The sequence below is a fragment of the Marmota monax genome, unplaced genomic scaffold (genome assembly GCF_021218885.2).
Source record: "Marmota monax isolate L192 unplaced genomic scaffold, Marmota_monax_Labrador192_F-V1.1 WCK01_AAM20220418_F8-fsc00050, whole genome shotgun sequence".
NCBI classification, from domain to species: domain Eukaryota; kingdom Metazoa; phylum Chordata; class Mammalia; order Rodentia; family Sciuridae; genus Marmota; species Marmota monax.
The window spans coordinates 5,191,303-5,218,896 of record NW_026694552.1 but is presented as its reverse complement, the minus strand read 5'-3'; the positions used below and the strand labels follow the sequence as shown (position 1 = coordinate 5,218,896).

The following is a 27,594-nucleotide window of genomic DNA, read 5'->3' as shown; positions in this document are numbered from 1 at the left end:
GTAATGATTTCCTATTCTTATGTAACATCCTCCACATAGCCAGGTAGCACTCAAGTCAAGGCCGGACTTGTACCTAGATCAAGGTTTTAAAGCAGTTCCATTTGGAACCTGGGGGCAGGTTAGTTTCATATTCAGGTCATTCAGCACATGCTGCCCTCCATTATACCCTCCCTCTTGCCCACATTAACATGCTTCTCCTTCATCCCTATGATCTATGATCACAGCTCTAGGAATAACCCTTCTGATTTAAATTCTTTTATATTTTCATCTCTAACCTGTTTGGTTCTGCCCTTCTCAGCTCCTTCAAGAGTGCCTGCTCTCTTGTGACTAATTCTCTTATGTTTTATATACACTGCAAGGCTATTACACTGACAAGCCAAGTCTTGCACTTGCCTGAGACAGCTTTATTCCAGAATTTCTTTAGAAATCTTTATCCTGATGCTATCTGGTCTCACGTTCATTTCATCCTTGGTTACAGCCCCAAATGGAGGCTAATTTGCTTACTATTCTGAAATACTCCCCTTTCCACACTGCTTATTACTTTCTTCTGTGATTCTACCCAACCCTTACAAATAAAACCGCTGCTTCTTGGAGCATGGTGACATTTGGTTTTCCTACCCTCTATTGCTTTCCCCCCTGTTCATTCATAGACCAACCTCCCATTCTCCCACCTCAAGTTCTTCCATCCTCCAAGATTCTGGCCTCAGTGTGATTCAACTTCAGGGATTTTGCCTCCATTCTATTTGAGTCACCCCACTGCTTTGGCCATACCCTGGACATTATCCTGAGATGCTCAAAGTCTGAAATCTTTTTTTAAAATTTCTTACATACATGACAATAGTAGAGTGCATTAAATTCATAATTATCCATTCACAGCACAATTTTTCATAACTCTGTATATATAGTATGTTCACGCCAAATTATGCCATTATACATAAACTCTCTTTTTTTGCATCACAATTCTTAATACACTTTTATAATACAATTTATCATATCTCTGTTTGTATATAAGGTATGTTGATGCCAAACCGAAGCATTCCACTTTCTAATTCCCTATCTATCTCACTTTCATATCACCAAGACTGGTCTTTTTTATTTTTAAAAATATTTTAATTTTTTTTGTAGTTGTAGATGGACAGAATGTCTATATTTGGTGCTCTGCCACTGAGCTACAGCCCCAGCCCACCAGGACTGATCTTTGACTTCACTACTATCATCTGTAATATACATTCATGTGGACACAACCCTTCCAACACTCTGACCTCCCGATTTCTTAATCTCTTTAGTTCCCCATATCTTAACACCTATATTATAGGGATACTTTTGTTTTTCAAATATAATTTTATTCAATTCATTTTATAATCATTTTATTCAAATTCTTCCCTCTAGAAGTTGTGTAAATATCAGTCTCCCCTACTACATTTTCCTTCTTAGGGGCAAAGATAATATTTTTGTACCATTTTTTTATAGTGCCTTGCATGGAACATGCTCATTAGAGAGGTAGTATTGTGTACTGATTAGAAGCATAGACTCTGGAGTCAGGATATTAGTTTTCAAACCTTAGCTTTGAAATTTACTAGCTCTGTAACCATAAGGAAGTTAACTAACCTTTCTGTGCTTCAATTTCCTTACATACAAAATGGGAATATTAATACTGTGTATTTCGTGGAGTTGTTGAGATTGTTACATTTAGAAGAATGTTTGGCACAGAGTTCACATAGTACTCAGTATTAACAATTACCTTCACCAGGGGGAAGGAAAAACATATTTTCACTGGTGTAATACTGAAAGAAATTAAGAGCTCCAATTATTATGAGTAATGATACTGAAAGACAGTTATTTAAAATATTAATGGAGGGCTGGGGTTGTGGCTCAGTGGGAGAGCACTTGCCTAGCATGTGTGAGGCACTGGGTTTGATCCTCAGCACCACATGAAAATTAAATAAAATAAAGGTATTGTGTCAATCTACAGCTAAAAAATTTCAAAAAATATACATGCAAAGCAAGTGAATTTTAAAGGGAATTTTTTCATTTCCTTATGATTTTTTTTCCTACCAAGATGTCAATGTATTGATTATTGCTAGAGACTAGTTTATTGGATCACATTGTTTTACTATCATTGTACAGTGATGTCATTAGATAGGTCATGATGAGAATATATATTATTAAAAATGTGGATAAAATATGGCATACATATAAAAATCTTAAAAGTTATCATTAGTACTTTATTGTTGGGCTGGGATTGTGGCTCAGTGGCAGAGTGCTTGCCTTGCACGTGTGAGGTACTGGGTTCAATCCTCAGCACTACATAAAAATAAATAATTAAAAAAAGGTATTGTGTCCATCTACAACTAAAAAAAGTTTTTAAAATATCACTTTATTGTTAAACATTTATGTGCTCAAACTAGGTCCTGAGCACAGGTAGACTAAATTGTTGTTTATATGATACAATGAGGAATGCTATGAAATATCATTGCCCCAAATATACTCTTCCACCATCTGTCAAAGGTCTTGATATTGTCACCAGTTTAAAAATTTGTTTTCTTCCTTTAAGGCATATTCTTTCCAGGTGCTACAATTAAAATACAAACCTATATCTGGGCTGCTTTATTACAATAGCACTTATATATCTTAAGAAGTTATGGTATAGGATTTGCAAGTTTAGATGAAAATGGATATAATATATTTATGCAAAGTCCTTGCTGCCCAGGGTAGGTAAAGTTGAAGGATGAAAGAAGGGTATCTGGGGTGAGGACACTTGGGAACCAACAGTTACTGAAAAGAGAGGGATAGAATACTTAAGAGCAACTAGCCTACTTTGTACAATCTTGTTCAGGCATTTGTTTTGTGTGTATTTACACGTGCACACACATACACATGCATGCACACATTCTTTCCTATTAATTATCAGTAATTATTGGAGAAATCAATGTTCTAGCAGCAAATGATAATATAACAAAAGAAGCAATAAAAGTTTAGGAGAGCTGGGCAAAGTGGCACATGCCTGTAATCTCAGCTGCTCAGGAGGCTGAGGCAGAAGGATTGTAAATTCAAAGCCAGTCGCAGCAACTTTTTGAGGCCCTAATAACTTAGTGAGACCCTTTCTCAAAGTAAAAAATAAAAAGGCCTGGGGATGTGGCTCAGTGGTTAAGCATCTCTGAGTTCAATCCCTGGTACTAAACAAACAAAAAATTAGGATGAAGAGAGACCAAGAGTTAAGCAAGAATATATTAATGAACAAAAACCACATGATTAGACTCTTTCAAAATATTTCTTGATTTGTTGATTTTAAAGTGGAATAAAAGAAGATAAAATATACTTAGGAACTCAGATTCAGTTTACTCATTTTTTTTCTGGAAATCAGTGTCAAGAAGTCTGTATCTTTATTTCTTGATAAATACATACATTTTTATGCATTTATGTTTCTATGTGCCTGTACCTAAGTGAGGTGGGGAGCACTTCAGCACTTGTGTGAAAGTATGAGAAGGGTACTAAAATCTTGTTATTGTAAGCCAGGTTATATAAAGGCTTATGAATTTTACAGAGATTCATGAATTCCAGGTATAGCTATTTCTTATACCTAACATGTTAGGTACTTGCTAGTATATCCCATGGTCACATCAGCTTTTTAAAATGATTGTTCTGGTTTATTTAACTTGTGGGTACAATGCGATTGTCAAATAATTTGCTTGTAAACTTGTGGGTTTTCTTGCCCATGATTTTCTATTTTATATTTGTGTCCACATTTATTACTTTTTACTATCCGCTAAGGTACTCAATCTTGTTTTTAATAAACATTTTTCTAATTGTCAAGATATTTTTAAATTTTGTTTATGTCTTACAACTTGACACTTAATTTGATATGAAAATCAATAAAATATTTTCAGTTCATTTATATGGAACATCAATAAAATGATATTTGAAAAACAAAAGTATCCCTTTTATCTGTTGTTTCTATATACAATTTTATTTTTCCCCAAGCTGACAGTTAACTATTGGATTTCTCCTTTGGGTCATATCCCACAATGGTGAATATATTTAATATCCATATTTATTGACATGTATATATGCATATATTCATATTCTAGTTTACTGATAATAACAATATTTAAAAATCTTACTGAAACTTGATAAAGAATATCTCACTGAAACTTCTATGAACAGCATATTTAATCCTAGCACTTTTTTTATCCAGGAAAACTCAAGGATGTATATTATCACTGCTATTGTAGCCCTGGAATTTCCCTTTAGAAAGAATTAAGTGATATAATTAGTATAAAAGAAGAGGCAAAACTTTGTAGAGAAAATGATCATTTATCTTAAAAATTTTAAAGAATCAATGGCAAACTACTAAAATTAATAGGAATTCAACAAGGTGCTGAAATACAAGATTCATATTAATAGTTTTCTCATGTGTCAGCAATAATTGTGTTAATTGAAGCACTGTTTTTAAAAGAGCAGCACTGAAAACAAATCAAATGTTCATTAACAGAGGTATGGTTAGGTAAATTTTTTTTTTTTTTTTGTGTGTGTGTGTGTGGTGTACCATGGAATATCATGCAATAGTTAAGAATAAATTAGAATGTGATATAAATTTACTGGTATTGAAAAAACTCCAATTCTTACAGTGAGTGGCTCAAGGAGGTACAGAACAACTTCATTAATGTTAATATAAGACACAAAAAGATTGTTTTCTATAGGTTTACATGTAACAATGAATAGAAAAAGTCTGAAAGGTTACAATAATGAATGAAAAACAATAGTTATCTCTTGGAAGGGAACTAGGATTATGGTTGGTAGTCAAGCAGGGACTTTAAATGTATCTTTAGTAATTCTGATCAGGAGAAAGTATTCATTTATTACTTGTATCACTAAAAGTAAAAACAATATCAAAATGCAACTGTTTGATGGATTCACCTAATCAACTTTAACTTGTCTATCTTTTCATATATAAAAGGGAACTGCTTTCCAGTTTCTTAAACTTTTGTTTTTTGAGCAACTAGAGAAGACCATGTAGTATGTTCTGTAAGATGAATACAATGGCAAGTAAGACAGACATGGTCTCTATTCTTCTGGAACTTACAATGTAGTGGGAGTGACAGATAATAAGCAAACAACAAATTAATTATATTTTATAAGACATTTAAATAGAAATGAACACACCACAGTGAATCTCATCTTTATTTATATCCACGAGGTACTAATTAAAAAATATAAATAAACAGCAGAAAGATGAGTAGACTAGAGGGAAGGGAACAGGGGGAGGGAGAAGGGGAAGGTAAAGAGGATTGAATTAGAGCAAATTACATTCCATGCATATATGAATATGTCAAAATGAACCCTAATGGAATGTATAACCAAAAGAACTAATTAATAAAGAGAAATGAACAATATTTTTTTTGTGTGTGTGTGTGTGTGTGGTACTTGAGGTTAAACCCAGGACCTCAGAATGCTAAGTGAGCTCTCTACCACTGAGCTACATCCCCAGCTCAGGTAGCACGTTTTGATGGGAAATAATGTGGGTATGGTTGAGGGAGACCTCTTAGAAAAAGAGACATCATTTAAACTGGAATTTGGAGTGGTGGTAGTTATAAGGAGAAAAACAAGCAAATCAGATCTCATGCAGTAAAAGCTTCATGTGTTGGAGAAATCATTAGGTCAGAGTGATTGAAGGATTGTGAGGGTCAGGGAGAGTGGATGGCTAGGGTGGAGAGGTAGGCAGAGGTAAGTCAGGCAAGTTCTTTGAGGCATGTTTTTATTGAAAAAAAACATGAAAAGTCACTGGGAGGCTTTGAGAAGATAAGTGATGTGATTAACTCATAGTTTTTAAAGATCACTCTGGCTGTGGTGCAGAGGATATATTGTGGTGCACAGAATAGCGAGTATTGAAAGAGGGAATCCAGTTTGGAGGCTATATGCAGTAATCAGTGTGAGAGATATAGTATCCTGAATTAGACTAGTGGTAGCAGACATTTTGAAGGCAGCATTGTAAGAAAAAAGGAAATATAAATAACTCAGACCGTGGAAATAGAGAGTGCGAAAGCTTTAATATATTTCCCTTGGTTAAGAAACAGAAAAAACTAGCTATAGTGGCACATACCTATAATCCCAGTGACTTAGGAGGCTGAGGCAGGAGGATCACAAGTTCCAGGCCAGCCTTAGCAAATACCCTGTCTCCAAAAAAAAAAAAAAAAAGAGAGAAAGAAAGTAAAAGGACTAGGGATGTAACTGTGTGGTAAAGTACCCCTGAGATCAATCCCCATCTCCAGTACAAAAAAAAAAAAAAAAAGACCAGAGTGGCTGAGACTTGGTAATGTGGGAGAGAAAGGCATGGGATGAGTTCTCATCATGTAGTGCCCTTTAGGCCAGGGCACTAAGCCTGGATTTTGTTCTAATTGGGGCTGAATTACATTTTTTACAGCATCTGTCTAGCTCTCTATAGAAGACAGACTCTATAGAAGGGTGAGAGTAGCAGGGAGAGCAGCTGGGAGGGTGTGTAGTGGTCCAGGTGAGAGATGAGGATGACCTAGGTTTGAATTAAAGCAGCAGAGATGGAAAAAGAAAATGGACTTAAGAAATGCTTGGAGATGGAATCAACAGGAATTTATGCTTATTGAGATGTGGGAGTTAAGATAAGGAAGGCATCAAGGATTACTTTCAGGCTGTAGGGCAGGGGAGAATTTACAGTGTAGCTCATGCTCCAACAGTGGTGGAGGGAACAATGGGAGGAGATCAGATCAGAGTGATCAGCAGGGATCAGGTGATTCTGAGCTGGATAAAGACATGGAAAGACATTTGAATTTACTCTTGAGTATTGTGGGAAGCCACAGGAGGATTGTAAATAGTGTGAAATTTATCTTTTCTAAAAAGTCACTTTGGCTGCAGTGTGGGCATTGGGCTTGGAAGAGGACAAGATTTGAAGGGAGATCAGCTAGAAAGCTATTGTGGAGGCCTAAAAGAACAACATGATGTCTTGATGCACTGAACTAGACAAATTTGAGGTTTGTTTGAAGTGAAACTGATTAGTTTTATTATGCATATATCTGAGTCCAAGTCTTATTGGAGTGTTTTTATTATCCTTTCACTTCATTTTTATAGTATCTCCTTATTTAGATTCTAGGAGAACATTTTTATAAAGCACGTGAGTTTGCCACTCTGATTAAACTGTTCCTTTCCATGCATTTAGCTGCTCTGGAATTGGTGAGTGTTGTGGATTTGGAAATGCTGCAAGCCTCATCCCATAATCCATTTTGTTAGTCACAGTCAAAATATAAAAAAAAAATATGAACTATTCTATCCATCCCAAGTTATTGACTTTGCTGACGTAAACTACATTCAAATATAAGCATTTCATAAGGCAATTTGCCTGTAAATAGCATATTTAACTTTCAAAAACTGTTCAGCAAGAAAGAACTTAAATGTTCTGAATTTTCTGCTTGGATAGCTTAGGAGTCCTGACTTTTCTTTCACATCTGGGATAGAATTTGATCAAATTCTTTGCAGCGTTTAGAAAGTGTTGGGGAAAAGGGGGGTCAAGGAATCCTATGAAAATGAAAGAGAAATCAGTGGAGAAGAGGAAGGGAATTGAGGGTGAAGGAGGAGGGATGGGAGAAGGGAGGAACAGTGGAATGAAATTGACCAAACTATCCTGTGTACATATATGAATATACCACAGTGAATTTCATAATTGTGTGTATCTCTAAAGCATTAATTAAAAGTACTATAAATAAATATAAGGAAGACCAGTAAAGTAGAGGAAGGGGAACAGTGAGAGGGAGGAGGGGAGGAAAAGAGGAAGTATGGGGACTGAAGTGGAGCAAGTCATATTCCATGTTTGTATAATTATGTCAAAATTAACCCCAATATTATGTATAAATATAATGCACCAATAAAAATATGAAATGTTAAAAATAAAAATATCCACAAGATGTCAATAACAATTTCAATTAAAAATAAATTGTTTTATTGACCAAAAAGAAGTTGCTTACTTATTTAAGGGCATGAGAAGCATATACTTTTATTTCCAACCACATCAAAATGCCAAATCAAAACACATACCAGATTGGGAAAATTTGAAATTTTACCTATAATACACTATTCTTCTTCAGGGCAGCTGTCTTCAGACTGCAGCTATTGCCTTCAGAAAAATAATAGCTGCTAGTAAGAAAGCTGTAGAGTGGGTACAGGAGGAAGGAATTTCTGTATGTACATCATGAAACCATGAGAAAAAGGGATATGCAGAAGCATCCTTTAGGCTTATTAGGGCCTTTAGAAGCAACCTAGAGTGGACAGGAAAGCACAGAAATGCACTAAGGTATAGGAGGAGAAACTGTATTTGCATACCAGTAAGGGAGAGGGCAAAGTGGATTGTCATTGAGAAGGAAACAAGTAGGCCCTGATATCCAGAATCTGGTCTGGCACTATCAGTTGGACCTTGGTGTTTACTTGTTCAATGTAAACCACGTCACAGAACATCAGCATTAGTGAAGGTCATTCTATGACCATTATGGATCAAGACAGAAACAAGCGACTCTGTAATCATGTCTGAACACAGACAAAATACAAACAGTTCAAAGCCACAAAAATGACCAAATATCTCCCTATCCTGGCAACTATGACTACTGCTTCTTTCCTGTACCTGTAGCCTTAGGCAAGTCTTAACCATGTATAAAAATTATTTAGGAGCAATCACATAATTTCCCCACTTCCTGACAGCATCCAAAACCAGAACAAAGCCAGTTTACACAGGAACTTCCTTGTTTAGAAATCAAAGTCCCTAGTCCAGGAAAACCCCTCAATCTCAAACAAAGTAGGATGGTTGGTCAAGAGCCTGTTTCCTTAAACCCTCCCTCAAACCACCTAAACCTTACTGACATGCCTGGTGGTTTCCCAAGGGTGGCATTCTCCCTTGGCTAAAACAAGTAATAAATCCACCTTTTCTAATCACATACTTATTGCTAATGGTCTTTGGTTTGAGGACATTGAAATCAGCAAGAAGTAAAGACACACAAAAATGCGGAAGGGCTAGTAAGGCCTACCAGAGGATAATGGGAGTGAAGGCATGAAGACACAGGGGAAGCAAGGGAAAAGTGAAAGACTGTGTGTGCCTGAGGGGGGTACACTGTGGTTTTCTGACAATGTGTTTTTTTAGGGGTGGTAAAAGATGAGGTGATAGAAGGTGAAGTCATGAGCTTTAGGTGAATGAGTTTTTGTCCCCATTCTTTGTGTCAACAAAACAAAACACTGATGAAAAGAGAGCAACAGAAAACACAATTTTGGCTTGTGTTATAGTGATTTGGTCTTTTTATGATCTAGAGGCTGATCATATAGTTTTCATATCCACACTTACTTCATTATATTTGTCACTTGCATCACAGAAAAGAGTTTCTAAATAAAGGAAATCCCTGGGAAGAAATAAATCCAATGATTCACTAGCTGATAGTACTAGGAACTGCAAAACTCTAAAGTTAAAACTTCAATTCTTTGGAGATGAGATCATTCAATGTAAAGAACAGTATTCATTAAATAAAACAAAGGTCCTAGAATAGTGCCTGATCTATAATAAATCAAATGAATGTTAACTATTATAGTCATTATCATTATGCTTTCTTTTCTTTAATTCAAATTAAATTTTAACTGATACATAAAAATGTAAACATTATACATATTAATGGGATACCAATGTGATGTTCTGGTACTTGTTTACATTGCAATGTTTAAATCAGGGTAAACATATCAATCTCCTCAAATATTTATCATTTATTTAGGTGAAAACATAGACTTTTTAAATTTTAAAAATTTGTTCTTTGTAATTATATATGACAGTAGGATCTTTTTTGATACATTTTTACAAACATGGAATATATTGCACTCTGTTTAGGGACCCAGTCTTGTGGATATACACAATGCTGTGATTCACTGTGGTGTATATATATATATATATATATATATATATATATATATGAAAATTATGTCAGATTCATTCTACTGTCTTTCCTATTCCTATTCCTCTCCCTTCTCTTCAACCCCTTTTGAAATATATATAGTAGCTTATTGTTATCTCTAGTCACCCCATTGGGCAATAGCATACCAGAATTTCTTACTCTGACCTAACTTTAATTTAGTACCCATTGATCAACATTTCCCCATCCCTATCTCCCCTCTATCCTATATATTTCAATGTGTTTATTGTAATTTTAGCCTGGGGTTTCACCCAGTTGATTATACTGGTCTCAAACTCATGATCCTCCTGGATCAGCCACCAAAGTAGTTGGATTCTAAGCATGTGGCACCCTACCTGGCTCAATGTGCTTATTTATTTATTTATTTATTTATTTATTTATTTATTTATTTGGTTCTGGGGATTGAATCCAGGGATGCTTTACCACTGATCCATATCCCCAGTTCTTCTTATTTTATTTTATTTAGAGATAGGGTCTTTCTGAGTTGCTTAGGGCCTTGCAAAGTTGATGAGGCTGGCTTTGAACTTGAGATCCTCCTGTCTCAGCCTCCCCAGCCACTGGGATTATTAAAGGCATGCACCATCACACCTGGTCTACTGTGCTTATTTTAAAACAGGGGCAATGCTATAGTTTTTTAAAAATGATTTTGCTTACCTGCCTTTGATTATATTGGAGGTATACATCGAATGATAAGTCTAACTATCTTCTTCTTAAAATTGTGGTCAGGGTTATGTATTCAAATGACGGTTCACATACCTTTTGGTGACATTTACCGTGAGTGATCTTTTGTAAATATTTAAAATTCAGCAATGGAGTGCCTACATTCCACTAGATGTTGACCCTTACTGCAGGTTGCAAGTCAAGGTTTGAAAACAGGACTACTAATTAGTTTGATACTGTTTATACTTTAAAAATAGCAGGAGAGCAACTATGTAGAATATGATTGTGCATGCAAAAAGAAACCTAGAGCACTTAGTATCTCTGCATAGGAAGGGAGTAGTTTCTTTAAGATAGATTTAATTTCCATTTGTCACCAGAAAGTTACATTGCTTTTTTCTACAAATATAAAAGCCACTTGTGAAATCAGGAACATTCAGGGAATGCTTGTGAAAAGTTTTTAGCTTGAAAATAAAAAAAAAAGTGACTATCTGAGCTCTGGTGACATCCAGAATGTGTTATAAAAATTAGCAAGTAGAGTTTTTGTACATTTACAATAAGCTTGTACTGCTGAAAGACCATACCCGGCTTTTCAGAGAAACAATAAATTGTTTTTCAAACATTAGTACTAAAGTGTCATCTTATATGTATATAACTTGGAATATTCCAAGTACTCTCTTATTGTTAACACAAATTCAATTTTCTCCTTTTCACAATTCTGAAATGTGTTTAATTTGCATTAATGTTCTTGCAGGTCAAATTTGATGGTATTGACACCAATTATCAAAATATTATATTCATTTACATCATCCCTTATTTGAAATTATTGCCCTTGTTTGAAATTATTCCCCCATATTCCCTTATGCTAAATCTGGAGTAAAAGATATACATGTCCATCCTTGAAAACTTGGGGCAGAAGTTTACTTCAGTGGTTTAAAAAAAACATTTATCCAGAAAATGACATTTTTTTTCTACAAAATAAAATAGAATAAAAAATAGTAACTTTCAAAACCAAATTCCTTTACTGTTAATAAATTAGATGATTAGATTGTTTACTTAAGAAGTCATTTCTAAGGGAAATCTTTATTTTTCATGTGAGTTACATTGCTACCCTATTTCTGCCATACTTTTTAAAATGGATAACATTTCTTGCATAGTAGTTTTGTATATATAAGTCCCACTAATGTTTAAGTTTTACATGCATACAGAATAATCTAATTCTCATTTCTGTAACATTTTACACATTTACAGTATGCTATTCTTTATTCATAATAATCAGTTTTGCAGTTTAATATACTTGCATATATACAATCTTTTTTTTGGGAGAAAATGAATCAAACTGAAAAACACAGCTATTAATCAAAATATTATATTTCAATGTTTAGAGGTGAAGATAGGACTTATTAAAAAGTAATTATGCAATGCAGGCTGAAAAATTTGTAGAACTAAGAAAAATTGAAAGGAAATAGGAACTACTTCATGGACTGCTATTGTTCTTGGGACAAATTTAATAAGATAATTCCAAGTAATGTCCTGGTAAGTATAAAGTAAGATTGTTTTATAACTTCATTGCCAGATCCTAGAGTAATTCTAGATGGAAATGTCACTGTAAGATATACAAAGAGATTAACTTTCTTTGGGAATCAATTCTTACTTACCAAAATTTCCCATCTGTATCCTCTGGTTGCCAGTCTCTGGAGCATTGTAAATCACAACAGCATCAGCATTTCTTCTACCCGCTGTTTGAATTTTTTCGGAATATGAACAATTACCTCTTTCTATCAGTGCAATCCAGGGCTTCTTAGTATTAGTAAATTCAGTGTTGAAGTCACAAGCTTGGTAGTTATTGTTCTTAGGGATGCCTACCACCCCCATAGCATTAGCCACTGGTGAGGCTAATCCATAAACGCCACATTCACATGCCTCTGTTGTAGTGTAGTTGCTGGTTTCATTATAATAAGTCACAGTCACATAGGCATTCAGTGAAAAAGTTGCTGTATTTTTAAGTAAAAGAGTAAAAATTACCAGGAGCCAGGAAAAACTGGACTTATTCTCCTGGTTCATTGCTCATTCATTTGAGCACAAAACTTAAGATGTCTGCTGTTATTTCCAACTATCAGTCACCATTGTCCACTCATTTCCCTGCTAAACAGAAGTTTGAAATTTCAGTTGTAGGCAGGTAACTGATCTTGCCTCTAGCAACATAAGCTCTGAATACATCAGCTCTTTTTTTCACTTTAGTTATCTACGTTCACCTTTGCCTGTCCCTCCTCCAACACACATATACAACCCTTATCCAGACTACCTTCGTACTAAATAACACCATCAACTTTATTCTACATGTCAACTTATCAGAATTGGATGACTTCCTGCAGTGCGTTTTTTTTTTTCTTCTTACTGTTCCAGCTAATGCACTTTCATAAACACGGAGTGGATTGGAATGAGGAACTGGACTCTTGGGAATCACATGTGACAAGGCTGAAAGTCACCTCTCAGAATATCTACAGTACTAAACTGGTTTTCCAAGCTCTGCTGAAATATGTTATCAACCAGTTCAGCCAGAGTAAGTTAAGATCCATAATTTTAATTGCTCTGGCATTAGTAGAAAGGATTTTACTACTTTTTTATCCTCTAATTTCTTTGTGGATTTTTTTCTTAGCAGGCTCCCCAAGGAATATGATCTGCTACCTTGTTTGTTAGAAACCAAACATAATCCAGCGGTTAGAGATCTTTTCACATACAGTGCCTTGCCCATGGTAGGCACTCAAATATTTGTTGATTGATACCTATGAGTTGCTGCATTCCATTAATTTTCCCCCATGTGTTATACTCTAAAAGGATTGTTCAAGGTTTAACTTTTAACATTTAGAGTTTGTAATTTTCATTCTTCCAAAAGCATAAATAGGTTTTAAAAATTGCTTTATGTACTTAAAGCTCTATTTTAAGTCAGGTGTACACTGGATCCTAGCAGCAGTTGGACTTACATTGCTAGAGGATCATCTTGTGTGGGCAATTTTCTGGGATGGGGATATTGCTATGTGTGGTAAGGGCTGCTGAAGGAATAGATGAAAAGACAAGAAGATAAACAGAAAACAGAGATAACAGGAGTCTCATTGGGTCAAGAGTCAGCAATCCAGACTAACAAGAATGAGGCTGTCAGAGAAGCAGAAAGCCACCAGGTCAAAAGGAAGGCAGACACAGTGATAGTTAAAAGTCCAAGGCAAAGAGTCTGGAATCAGGAAAACTACCACAATCAAGGGTGAGAATTGACAATCAATACCACCCAGCAGAGGAAAGGAGTTATGGGAATGACCTGTAGAACCTGCTGAATAAATTCCAACAGGTGAATAATACAAATATTAACCTTTCTATTATATCATAGCTGCCAATGACTCATTTTGCTATCACACTATTTTTTGATGTGTTAAAGACAAACATAATCAGACTGAAAACAAATATTATTATGAAAATATTATTGTCAAAACACTAGTTTGATTGCTGATGATCAGTCATTTGTGATAAATTCAACACCAGAATCCAGCATGCAAGTAATTAGTGAAGTCCCAGAAGTTTGATAAAATCCTTTCAATCATTCATTACATTGCTCCTAAAGGAAAAACCACTCATGAAAACTGTTTAAAAACAGATCAGTGAGAAGTTAGCTAAATACAATAAAAGCTAGATTTTGTTAAATAATCTTAAAATACTAGTTTCAAATATTTACACTATATTATTGCAAATGTTGCATCATTATGTACCTTAAAAATGAAAACTTTCCCACAACACTCTGTGGCAGTGTTGGAATGTTAATGAGAACTTCACTGAAATTTTAGGTTAAATTACTCTGGAGGTTGAAGTGTGTTGACTTCATATGGTAGCCAGCATTGTATAACTTGTGCATGTGTTATGTTTTCCTTTTACAGAGTTTAGAGTCATTATATCCAAAGATACTTTTAAATTGCCTTTAAATATCTGCAATTAAGTAAAACTAACTCACTGGTGTAATTTTCTTTTATCCTTAAAGTAGTTTACTGGAGGGTGAGTTGTCTAAGTGCTTATTCAGTATTTTTAAAGTTTTGTCTCTGAAGCACCTACATTATAATCCCTTAGAGGCTTATTAAAATGAAGGTTCCTGGCTCCCACTCTCCATCACCATGAATCAGAATCTAAGGAAAATCTTGGAATTCTCATTTAAAATAAGATCTCTAGGTAATTCCTATACACTGACAGTTCAAGAACTTTAGATCTCTCACCCTGCACAAAACTCAGAGTGGATCAAAGATTTAAGCATTAGAGCAAAGAACCTGTGCTTAATAGAAGAAAACATAGGCCCAAATCTACATCATGTCGTCTTAGGAACTGACTTCTTTAATAAGACTCATAAAGTGCAAAAAGTAAAATCAAGAATCAATTAATGGGATGGAATAAAACTTAAAAAGCTTCTTCACACAAAGGAAACAATCAAGAATGTGAAAAGAGAGCCTACAGAACGAGAGAAAATTGTTGCCACCTGCACATTTTCATGATATATACAGAATTCAAAAGACTTGGGCTGGGGTTGTGCTCAGTGGTAGAGTGCTTGTCTAGTATGTGTGAAGCACTGGGTTCTATTCTCAGTGCCATGTAAAAATAAATAAATAAATAAAATAAACGTATTGTGTTCATCTACAACTAAAAACAAAATGAAAAAAAAAAACCTCAAAAAACTTAATACACACACACACAAACAAACAAAAACAACCCTAGGGCTGGGGTTGTGACTCAGTGGTAGAGTGCACACCTTGCAGGTGGGAGGCCCTGGGTTCCATCCTCAGCACCACATAAAAGTAAATAAATAAAATAAAGATGTTGTGCCCAACTACAACTAAAAAATAAATCTATAAAAAAATCAACCCGAATAACCCAATCAATAAATGGTCTAAGGAACTGAACAGTCATTTCATAGAAGACAGACAATTGGTCAACAAATACATGAAAAAATGTTCAATATCTCTAGCAATTAGAGAAATGCAAATTAAAACTACACTGAGATTTCATTTCACTCCAGCCAGAATGGCAATTATCAAGAATACAAGTAACATAAATGTTGGTGAGGATGTGGGGGGGAAATGTACACTCATACATTGTTGGTGGGACTGCAAATTGGTGCAACCACTATGGAAAGCAGTATGGAGATTACTCAGAAAACATGGATTAGATCCACCATTTGACCCAGTTATCCCACTCCTTGGTTTATGCGCAAAGGACTTAAAATCAGCATATTATGGTGATGTATCCACATCAATGCTTATAGCAGTTCAATTCACAATAGCTAAACTATGGAACCAATCTAGCCAGCTTTCAACAGATGAATGGATAAAGAAAATGTGGTATATACACACAATGGAATATGGCTCAGCCATAAAGAATAATGAAATTATGGCATTTGCAGGTAAATGTATGGAACTGGAGAATGTCATGCTAAGTCAAATAAGTGAATCCCCCAAAACCAAAGGCTGAATGTTTTCTCTGATACGTGGGTGCTAATTCACAATAAATTGGGGGCTGTGGGAAAATAGAAGTACTTTGGATTAGACAAAGGGAAATGAAGGTAAGGTAGGGGGAATGAGAATAGGAAAGACAGCACAATGAATATTACTACCCTACATGCATATATGATTACATGACCAATGTAATTCTACATCATGTACAACCAGAAGAATGAGAAGTTATACTCCATATGTGTATAATATGTCAAAATACATTCTACTATCATGTATAACTAATTAGGACAAATAAAAAAAGAACTTTAGATCATTCAAATTGTATAGTAACTGGATATAATCTGGTTTTGACAGATTAGTTGCTGTCTATTTTATTCAGTGTGATTTAACTTCCAGCCTATAAAGGTTTGGTGTTTATTTGCACTTTAGATGGTACTCTGAACATTTATGAAGTATCTTGAAAACCAGAAATTTCCACAAGTGATACTTGTGGGTCTTACTAAGTTGCTTAGGTCCTCCCTAAGTTATTGAGACTGGCTTTGAATTCGTGATCCTCCTGCCTGAGACTCCTGAACCACTGGGATTATAGGTGTGCACCATCACACCTGGCTCACATTTTCTTTATACAGTAATCTGTTGAAGGGCACCTAGGTTTGTTCCATAGCTTGGCTATTGTGAATTGTGCTGTTACAAATGTTGATGTGGCTGCATCATTGTAGCATGCTGATTATAAATCTTTTGGAAATACTGAGGAGTTGAGTAGCTGGGTCATAGGGTGGTTTGATGTTAATTTTATTGAGGAATATACTGACTTACAGATTGATTATGCTAATTTTCAGCCCCACCAACAATGTATTAGTGTATATTATCCCCCACATCCTCACTCCATTTATTTATTGTTACCTGTATTCTTGATAATTGCCATTCTGACTGGAGTGAAATGAAATCTCAATGTAGTTTTAAATAAGGCAGTAATATTCAGAATATACAAAGAACTCTAAAAACTTAATACCAAATAAATAAATAAATATATAAAGAAGTCAATAAATAGGCAAAAGAACTAAACAGACACTTCTCAAAAGAAATACAAATGGTCAACAAATAAACAAAAAAAATGTTCAGGGCTGGGGTTGTGGCTCAGTGGCAGAGCACTTGCCTGGAATATGTGAGGCAATGGGTTTGATCCTCAGCATTACATAAAAATAAATAAACAAAATAAAGATATTGTGCCAATGTATAACTAAAAAACATATTTAAAATATGTTCATAACATTGGCTCATTCTTTTATGAGTTTCAGGGTTGAGTTTATCTCACAATGACCTAAAATATTGATATTTTATTGTTATTCAAACATTTTATTTTGTGCTCAAATTACAGTTTAAAGAAAAAAGATTTCAGAGTATAAACCTTATCTCCATCTACAATATAGATATTAACACCTCATTAGAGGCACCTTCTAGAACAGAAGGTAATAGGAGTCAAAAACAGTAACCTTCAAATAACATCAGAAATAAGTTCTTTAAAAAATGTTTGATTTTTCACTGCAAATGTACACATCACTTTTAAATGCTGAAATATTTTAGATTTCTGCTATATATATATACACACACACACATATATATATACATATACACAGATATGTAAAAATAACACATTAAATTAGGAAAAAACACTAGCAATTAAAAAACTAGGATTAAACAATTTCAATGTTTGGTTTTTGGTTGCAGTGAAGTTTTAAGAGAACTTTAAAATGTTCTTAATAGAAAACCTTGTTTCATGAAAATAATTCAAAGGCATTTTCAGCTCTCTAATAACTATAATAATAGACCAAAAGAACCATAGAACTGGATGAGACTATTTGCAAATTTACAAATAAGTAAACTGAGGCCAACCAATTTAAATGGCTTTTCTTAAGATCCTACAGGGATTTAGGGACAGAGCTGTGGCTAGCTTTAAATCTGTATGTTTCTACTCACACATAAGTATAATGAATAAAAACTTGGGTGAGAAAAGGTATTGATATAACAATACAAGATGCAAGAATGAGGTGCATGGTTGGATTAAAAGAAAAGTTTATATCCGCTTATATATAATGATTCTTTTTTGGAGACTTAACACAAACTCAAATATTATCTTACATAAGTAAAAACTTCACATAAGCCTCAAATCTAATTTTTATGTATTTTCAACAATTACCCCTAACCATATGTTATCAAAAATAGTTGATTATTGAAATAAACAGAACTAATTATACACAATTCAGCCCTTACCAATTTGCATGCAAATTCTTGGGCAGCAATGCTTAACAAAGAAAAAAAGTAAATGTATTTGAAAAGATAACTGGTGAAATACCAACAAGCTAAATTATAAATCATATAAATGACTTTAGAAAAATAAGATTTGGTTATAGTTTATATTCTGCATAGAATAATTTTGTTAATATTATAAAATAAGAATTTCAAATCTGAAATCCTCTTTTTAATATGAATGAGAATACTATAGTTTCAGCAAAGAAATAAAAATGTTCATCTGAGAGAACATGAACTCAAATTTTTCCTTTGAGTTTTATCAGCTTACTCAAGGATTTAAATGTGTATGTGTATCTTATTTGCTACCTCAAATTAGAAACTTTGGTGATCTACTGTGGTCCTCTGGTAGATTATGTAGTATTTCATAATTTACTAATCAACTTGTTAATGTGAAGATGGAATTAAACAAGTATATTTGTGTTGCTTTTCAATTAATAACACATCTCTTTAAGATATTTTTTTTCTGATTATATTATGCTATTTTTCTAGGAAACTGCTATAGTAGCTATCCAATTTTGCAACAACCTGATATAGGGACAGAGATTTTGAACTTCAAATTTGGATAGAAATATTGCTAGAACATAAACTAAATTTCCAGGTGAAGTTTTATTTGAATCTCCTCAAATTTTAAAATAGATTTTATTTCCCATGCAATATAAAAAGAGAAATTATACCCATGTATAGTATTGAAATCTTTGCCTGTGGTTTTCCTTCAATGAATATTTAAGGTTTTCCTTCTCTCATATTTATGTAGCACTAAAATGGAATTGCCTTTTAAAAGTTATAATAGCTTAAACTGAAAACCTAGTTTCCATTTTATAAACAACCCATATGGAAAAATCATCTTGGCTCATTTAGCAAGTACATATAACCCCCCAAATACGAAGAAAACACATCAAATTCATTAAAAATGAAACAAGAGATCAAAAAAGTCATTGCATTTTAGCTTCTTTAATAATACACTCAAAATTGTAACACAAGAAGGATTCACTATTTTACTTAACATTTAAACACAGTTATGAAGAATAGAAGAGTGAACACATTTATAAACAAACTGCAGTATATCTTTAAGTTCTTAGGCTGCCCAACAATTTAAAATGTATAGCATATGAAGTAACAACTATAGGGGTACAAGAAAATCCTACAAGTTAATAGCTTAACTACATTCAGAATCATTTTGATATAGAATAATCTTTAATCTCATTTGATGGTTGTTTTAGCTCATCTAACAAACCATATAGATGTCAACTACAGGGCCTTGCAAATGCAGAGTGGCCAATTACATTTAACATGAAGTATAAGACAACCAGAATGAAAACGATTCCTTAGTTACTCTTTTCTACTTTTAATATGAGCACTTAAGATGTTAATATGAAATGAAATTTCACTATCTAAACTCACATTACATATTTGGAACTACAAAAATGAATACAGCAAGATTATAGACATACTGCAGCCTCTGGATTTAACATCATACACTGGCCAAAATATTTAGAAATCCAAAGCATATAAAAATCACAGTATAGTATGGAAAAACTTGAAAACAATTTAATTTGGCTCATTCATTTTACAGCTGACCAAACTTTGGAGACCTGGGGCAACAAGACTGTAACAATCCACATGTGCTTTTGCAAATGATTGAAATTACTTTGGTTGTGAGAATGCAAGTTGACCACTTTAAGAGAATGAGAATTTAATCTTAAAATTGGCAATTCAAAATCTGTCATTACATGTGAATAAAATTGGAAGGATGCTAAATCTCTAGGAAAAGTTACTCTTGTAAGTCTGGACGCCTTATACTGAACCTTTAGAATAAAAGTACACTTCACAAATGGAACACTGAACATAAATTATGACAAGTCAAGATAATAGTCATATAGAAGTAAGGTAATTTTTTGATACATAAGAATTGTTTTAATAACCTTTTTCAATAATGAATCTAGTATTAGTGCATTAGCTCCAAATACAGGACAAACATAAGCCACTTAACTTCAGAGCTCAAGTAATATTCTTGCTGAAAAGAGTTGCTAAAAATATCAACAAAATAATAGAATATCTTTAAGCAGTGTCCTCTTTATAACCTGTAATAATTTCATTTGGCAATTTTAAGAGGTATTCTCTGGACTATAAATTTTCTGCAAATAGACTTCCACTTTGTTGTTACCCAAATTACAGATATCCAAGATACCAATGATATGTACTCTATCCAGTTCAGTTGCTGCTCTTATAATATCACCTAAAAGTAAAAAAAAAAAAAAAAACAAAAAAACAAACAGATGGTAAGTATTGTAAAATAGTTAAATATTTACTTGCATTTAGAATCACATTACCTGATGATTTGTCTTACAATATTAACGCTGTCCCCCATCTCCATCCAATACATCATATGCATTTACCAAATTTTTGTTATAGTAATCTAACTTCTACAGATAAAAGTGAGCACATCAAAGAGATACTACCAATAATTTCAAGATATGGCTTTCCAAAGTCATATTTAATTTTCTTTTCTTTCTTTTTTAGGTGAAGCAACATAAAAATACATATTTTCAAGGTCATTTATAATGTTCCAAATAAACAGCTTATATTAAACTTCAAAGAAATGCAAATTTAAGTTTTCCTATTTTGCAATTAAATTATCAATGTTTTTGTAAAATTTATGAGCCATAAAGCAAAACAACATATATCTAACATATACTCTAATGACATATGCATATGCATATATGTGTATGAATATATAATTGAGGGTTCTTTTAAGTGTATTTCCTTTGAAGTGGCTTGTATCAACTAGGGCATCTTTAGATACTCTCAAGCTTTACCAAAAATTGATCAGGTGAATGATATCACTGAAAATAGCAGAATAGGGAATTCCAGGGCCCTGTCTCTCCATTAAGCATCTTACAAGCTGGGAAAAATTCTCAGAATCAACATTTGGCAAACTCTTAATCTAGACAAAAATTTAGAACCATCAGAGGCAATGATTAAGAAAGAAAGAAAGTGCTACACTATGGTAAGAGTGTGCTATGATGTTTTACATAGCCTGGCTATCATATTTCATACTCCAGATGATTAGTGACCATGAAGATGACAACTCACACTCCTTGGTGGAGGTTGTTAGTACCAAAGAGAGCAATGTAGAACTTATTCTCAATTATGCAGCTGTGTGTTTTGACCCATCTGACAGTTCCCTCAAAGTCCAGGTGCAAGGACTTGCTTTCATTTTACCCAGAGTGGATCATTCTCTCACCTGGGGTGGCTTTCCCCACAACTGCTTTTGTTGAAAGCATGCAAAGAAAAAGTATTGAACAGTGAAATTCTGGGCAGGATAGAGGTTGAGAAAAGAGATAAATGGGAGAATAGATTTTTTAAAAGTGCCTTTGAACACTGGGGAATCAAGAAGACTTTACACATATTCAGGTCTTGATGCATGCTCAGAAAAGGCCTGAGAAGACTGATCATTTACCTCTAGCTGACCTTCAGGCTCTGAGCAAGCAGGAAGTGAAGGCTAAGGCAGAGTTCTAAATAGCCTTGGCTAAGTGTCGAAGAAGTGCTGTGGCACAGGGTCAATCTGCAAAAACTAGAATATATTTTTCTTTATTTTCTTGGCCCTTGTTGTTTAAGGAAACTCTGTCAAAACATTAGTCCACTACTACTAAGCAAATATATTATACAGAGTTCAGTGGCTACAAATGACAGACTTTTTTAAATATGAGAAAACAAAAAACTTGAGAGGTTAAGTAATAAACTCACATGATTCTAATCCAGACAGTAAAGCTTCAAGGTATAAGCTTTCAGCCTTTTATGGTAGAGCTATATCTCTATAAATTTGCACTAAAATTTGGGAGTGCATCTAGTGCACTCTGAAAACCTCTAAAGGGAGGACCCTTTTATGAAACAAAATACGATCAGAGAACCAACAGAGGCAATTATTAAGAAAGAAAGAGGGATTTGAGAGGGATCTATGTATGCTCAGGATTCATTAACTTCACAGTAAACCCATCTTAGACATAAAATATCTAATGAATGATTTAAAATTGTATAAGCTAAATAAAACACATGAATGTTATAACAAATGCTAGTACTATATAATTTTGTTCTTTTTTGAGTGGGATGGACTTTCATCCAGGTAACTGGAAAGATTTCAAGACCTTCAGCTTTGATTTTAACATCAATAACCCAAACCTTACTAATTCTAATTGCTATCATATATTGACTTTTATAAACAATGATTCACATACCACCCACTTTGCCAATTATGTAATACTTCAAGCAAAAGACAACTTCTCTATGTCTCAATTTGCTTCTTTAGAGCAGTGTTTTTAGGGTTAAATACCACAAAGCACTTTAGAGTGGTGGCTAACCACATAGAAAGCACTCAAATAATTGCAGCAATAATTTTTCTTAAGCAAAACTATTGTGAAATAAAGATATCATTTATATGACATAAATCTTTTAATTAAATGACTACTAATTTTATCTATAAAATAAACTTTTGTACATTTTACTTGAAATTGATAGTATAACAAGAATTACACATTTTAGTAACATCAGACATATATAAAGTGAGACAAAGAAAGCTCTATGTATTCTCACTTTGTTTGCTATTATTGGTTACAAGGTAAGACAAAGTGTCCTGGCATCCCTTGAAACTAGGTTGATATCATGTAATTGGGTTCTAGAAAATTAGAAAATGAGTGGGAGTGATGTGTCACTTACATAGGTCAAAAAATAAGTGAGTTTATCCATCTCTTTCTTTCTTTGCCTTGACAACCTTAGAAGTCATCTGTTCTTGCTAGGGCAGCAACAAGAGGGAAGTTAACACAATAAAAAAGTTTCTTGCTTCAGTGTGATACATGCTTCCCTGTTGGATTGGAAATAAGTACTGGGAAGAGAGCTGGTGACTCACTGTATCACAATGAAGCAAGAAAGAAACTTTTATTGTGTTATGTCACTGAGACTTTAGAGTTGCTTTGTAACTAACTGCAACACAGTCCAACCTATCTTGTAATAAAGTGTGGTATTCCTTTGCTAAAAACAGGATGGAAAACCCTGATTAGCTAGAGAATAAAACCATTTTCATGAATGTATGAAAAAAAAACCCTTCTGCCTGTGCTATACTTCTGAAATGTTTATCAATAGATGTGTCAACTCAACGCTTCCAAGGGGGTGGAAGTCATTCATATTCTTGTACTTCATAATTAAATATGACACCAAGAAGGAATTCATATCAGCAAGCCATATTCAAAAAGTGACTTGGGATAAATGACTGTCCATTTGAAAAATAAAATATAAAACTGGATCCTTATGTCACCATCTACACAAAATTCCAAATGAATTAAATTTTTAAGTTGCCAAAATGAAGTCACATATATAATAATGCCTCCGCTAAAAAATTGTAAAAATGGGCAAAGGAATTGAATAGAAATTTCTCCAAATAAATTATACACATGGCCCATAAACACATGAAAAGATACTCAACATCTATAGTAATTAGGTAAATGCAAATCATAACCACAGTGAGATACCAACTCACACCCATGTTGGTGGCTGCTATCAAAATGAAATATAACAGCTTGAAAGTAACAAGGGCTTGAGTGAGGATGCCAAGAATCTGGAATCATCATGGATTGCTGGTGGGATTGTGAAATAGTGAAGATGCTGTGAAAAACAGTTTGGCTATTCCTCAAAAAGTTAAATGTAGGAATACCATATGATCTATCAGTTCCACTCCTGGGTTTATAGCAAAAAAAGTTGAAAGCAGAGACTCAGATACTTATAGACCAATGTTCATAGAAGAATTATTCACAATATCCAAAATACAGAAATAGACCAAATTTACATTAACAGAAAAATGTATAAAGGAAATGTAAAATATAATACAAAGAAATATTATTTAGCCATATAAAGGAATGACATTCTGATATATATTACAATATGAATGAATATTGATAATGCTATACTAAATAAAATAAGTGAGACACAAAACAATATTTCATGATTCAATTTGCATGAAATGACTAAAATAGACAAATTCATAGAGAAAGTGGAATCGTAGTTACCAGGGGCTGAGGAGGGGGGATTGGGATGTTACTATTTAATGGGTACAGTATTTCTGTTTGGGATGATAGAAAATTCTGGAAATGGATACTGATGATGGTTGCACCACATTGTCAATGTACTTAATATAATTGAAAAGACATTTAAAAATGGCTAAAATGGCAAATTTTGTGTTGTCCATTTGATCACAATTAAAAATATATAAGCAAAAATAACAAAGTTCTAAAAGTATTAAGGAAAAGTATAGTGAATTTTTAAAAAGTGTCTTGAGCTGGGTGATGCCTTTTTGAGTATGAAAAGGAGCAGCCACAAAATAAAAGATGATGTACTTGAGTACACAGAAACAAAATTACTTAAAATACCAAAGAAAACTGCTATTGAATAAATGTCAAACTAGGTAAATAAATTTTTAGCACATGAAAAAGGGTTAATTTTTAATATAAAAAGAAAAATTAATAAGAAAAAGAACATTCTTATATCTAAATGGAAAAAATAAGACTAGCACTGTAATTTCTAGAAAGTTCTTGGCAATAAAATTTAAGTGACTGAGCATCAGAATAAGATGGCCGCTGCGCACGGGGGTTGCTGAAGTGCTGAGCGTGGTGCTCAGAGCAGCGGCTTTAATTGAGATTTCGCACAGCGTGTAAGAACCCCTTTCACCGTTAATCTGTAGCGGACCACTTTGCCAAGCAGCAGGAAGAACAAAGAGATCGAAAAAGAGACGCTTGGCTCCGGGACGCTTTGCCGCCCAAAGCCGCGGGCGCTTTGCTCCCATCTGCTTCCTCTTTCGCTTCGCTCTGGGCAGAAAAGGTGAATGTGTAATCAGCAGTGGATTGTAAGTACCCTAGGCAAAGAAAGCTCAGTGCGCCCCGCCTTTTTTTTTTGAATATTTTTTATACAGTGAGAGTTTGTGGATTGGGATCATTGGCTGGGCTGCGGTTTCTGTGCCGAAAATCCACTCCGCGGGAGCCGCCATTTGCTTTCTGCCGGCTGTCTTGATGGCTATGGCTACATTGTCCGGCAGCCACACCTAGAGGTTGGAGCTGGGCTGCGTGCCGAGCCCTGTCCTCCAAAGGCTGGACCGCAGCCTTGAGCGCCTGGGTCGCCTGTTCGCCGCTGCACCCTCGGGCAGAGCCTGCTCTGGGGTCGTTCTGCATGCCCCTGCAAGGGGACCCATGCTTCAGAGGAGGGAGCCGGAGAGCCGCGGCGGCAGCCGCTTGGGCCCTGGGGGCTGGGCACCGGTTCTTTGGGGCAGCTATGGTCACGGACGAGCGCGGCGCACCTGAGCGTGGCCCCGGGGAAGAGGCGACGGCGGCAGGGTTTAATTTCTAGAAATCTGGACTGGAAACAGAAGCAGCAGTTTGTATAATCCCAAGAACTTGCTTATGCCAGGAAGCTGTAAGGGCAACATGAATATCATTGAGGAGATCTAACATGGCAGCGGGCGGGGAGAGATCAAGTCTCTGACCTCTTCAACTGCGCGGGCATAGGGAGCTGTAAACTGTATAAATGCTGTTTGCTCAGGATCACTAGGCAACGCTGAGCTGACGTGGATCTGGGGTGTACAGTCTGGGCCCCTCAGAACACACACACCGAGCCCGGATCGGCTGCATCCAAGCTCCGGTTCGCCTGCTTCTCGTGACTCAGCACTAACAATCCCGCTGAAATAACTGGTTGGCCCTTAGGAACTTTCAGAGGTAATAACCAACCGAGCCTTCATAGGCAGTGGCCACAGGATTGAAATGGGGATTGGGAGAGACAGTCAGGACCCACCCGTTGCACTGGTCACCCGGCAAAGGGAACGAACGGTCACCATTTACATGTGATACCAACTTGGCAGAGAACTGACGTCACGGGCGGAGGAGATAACTGCATTGAAACGAGCGCAACAGGGCTCCCAGGAGCAGCAGACATGGCGTGTAGCCAGTATTGTGGTGAGCGTCACAGGTGAGCGCGGCCTGGCTTGAGGAAACACAAGAGAAGGCCCTAGGCACTCAGGATTGGAGACCCGCCCAGTCTGTGAGGAAGAGCTGCTGCACAGTGAATGGTTCCCACCTATTGAGAGGAGAAGCTTGACCCAGTGGGCACAGCTCCACCTACTGGAAGAGAAATTAATCGAACTCTATGACTGCATTTATTATTATTATTATCATTTTTTTTTCTTTTTCTTTTTTTTCTTTCATTTTCAATTTTTTATTGTTGTTGTTCTTTAACTTTTTTAATGTTTCTAATTTTTTTTAATTTTTATTATTATAATTTTTTTAATTTTAATTTTCATTATTTTTATTATCATTATTATTTTTGTAAAAAAAATTTTTTTCTTTTCTTTCTTTATTTTCTAACTTTTTTGTGTGTGTTTTGTTTTTGTTTCTTTTGTCTTTTCAATTTTCTTATTCCCCCTTCCTTGAATTCTACCTGCCTACTCTCATTCTCTTTAGTGACTTCTTCCCTTCCCCTTCTAATATCTTTCTTCCCAAGCATCAAATAAATTTATAAGAGTAAACAGTAACTCAGCGGTCAAGAAGAACAAGAAGTAACATGAGCAGCATAAAAAAGCAAGGAAGAAAAGGGGTACAAACAATGAAGGACAGCCTAAATATTCAGCAGGACCTAGAGTCAGCAGAAAAATGGTCATATAAAGAACTCAAGGAACACCTTAGACAGGGAACCTTAAAGAGGATACGAGACAGCAAATCCAAACAGTGAAAGAACACTTTGAAAATCAATTACATAAACAGATAAAAGAAGAAGTTAAGCATCTTTATCAGGAGATAGATATTATAAAAAAAAATCAAACAATAATTCTAGAAATGAAGGAAACAATAAACCAAATTAAAAACTCAATTGAGAGTATCACTAACAGAGTGGAGCAAGTAGAAGCCAGAACGTCAGATAATGAAGACAAAATATATCATTTTGAAAAGAGCCTAGCCAACTCAGAAAGGCTGGTTAAAAATCACGAGAGAAACATCCAAGAGATATGGGATAACATAAAAAAACCAAACCTACGAGTCATCGGGATAGAAGAAGGTACAGAGATTCAAACCAAGGGAATGAGTAGCCTGCTGAATGAAATAATTACAGAAAACTTTCCAGAAATAAAAAAGGGAACAGATATACAAATTTTA

The 27,594-nt window shown here is 34.8% G+C and overlaps 2 protein-coding genes across 4 annotated transcripts in view; both read right to left on the bottom strand.

Annotated features, from left to right (window-relative positions):
• Rnf128 (ring finger protein 128) overlaps positions 1 to 12,955 on the bottom strand; it is a 98,114-nt gene extending 85,159 nt beyond the window's left edge. The window contains exon 1 of the mRNA XM_046420853.2: positions 12,278 to 12,955. Within this exon, the coding sequence (XP_046276809.1) occupies positions 12,278 to 12,683 (406 nt within the window). The 5' untranslated portion in view covers positions 12,684 to 12,955. The remainder of the gene's footprint in view (positions 1 to 12,277) is intronic.
• A 6,389-nt stretch (positions 12,956 to 19,344) lies between these two features.
• Radx (RPA1 related single stranded DNA binding protein, X-linked) overlaps positions 19,345 to 27,594 on the bottom strand; it is a 73,935-nt gene continuing 65,685 nt past the window's right edge. For all 3 annotated transcript variants that reach the window (XM_046420869.2, XM_046420871.2, XM_046420870.2), the window contains one exon: positions 19,345 to 20,648. In XM_046420869.2, coding sequence (XP_046276825.1) covers positions 20,518 to 20,648 — 131 coding nt within the window. In that variant the 3' untranslated portion in view covers positions 19,345 to 20,517. The remainder of the gene's footprint in view (positions 20,649 to 27,594) is intronic.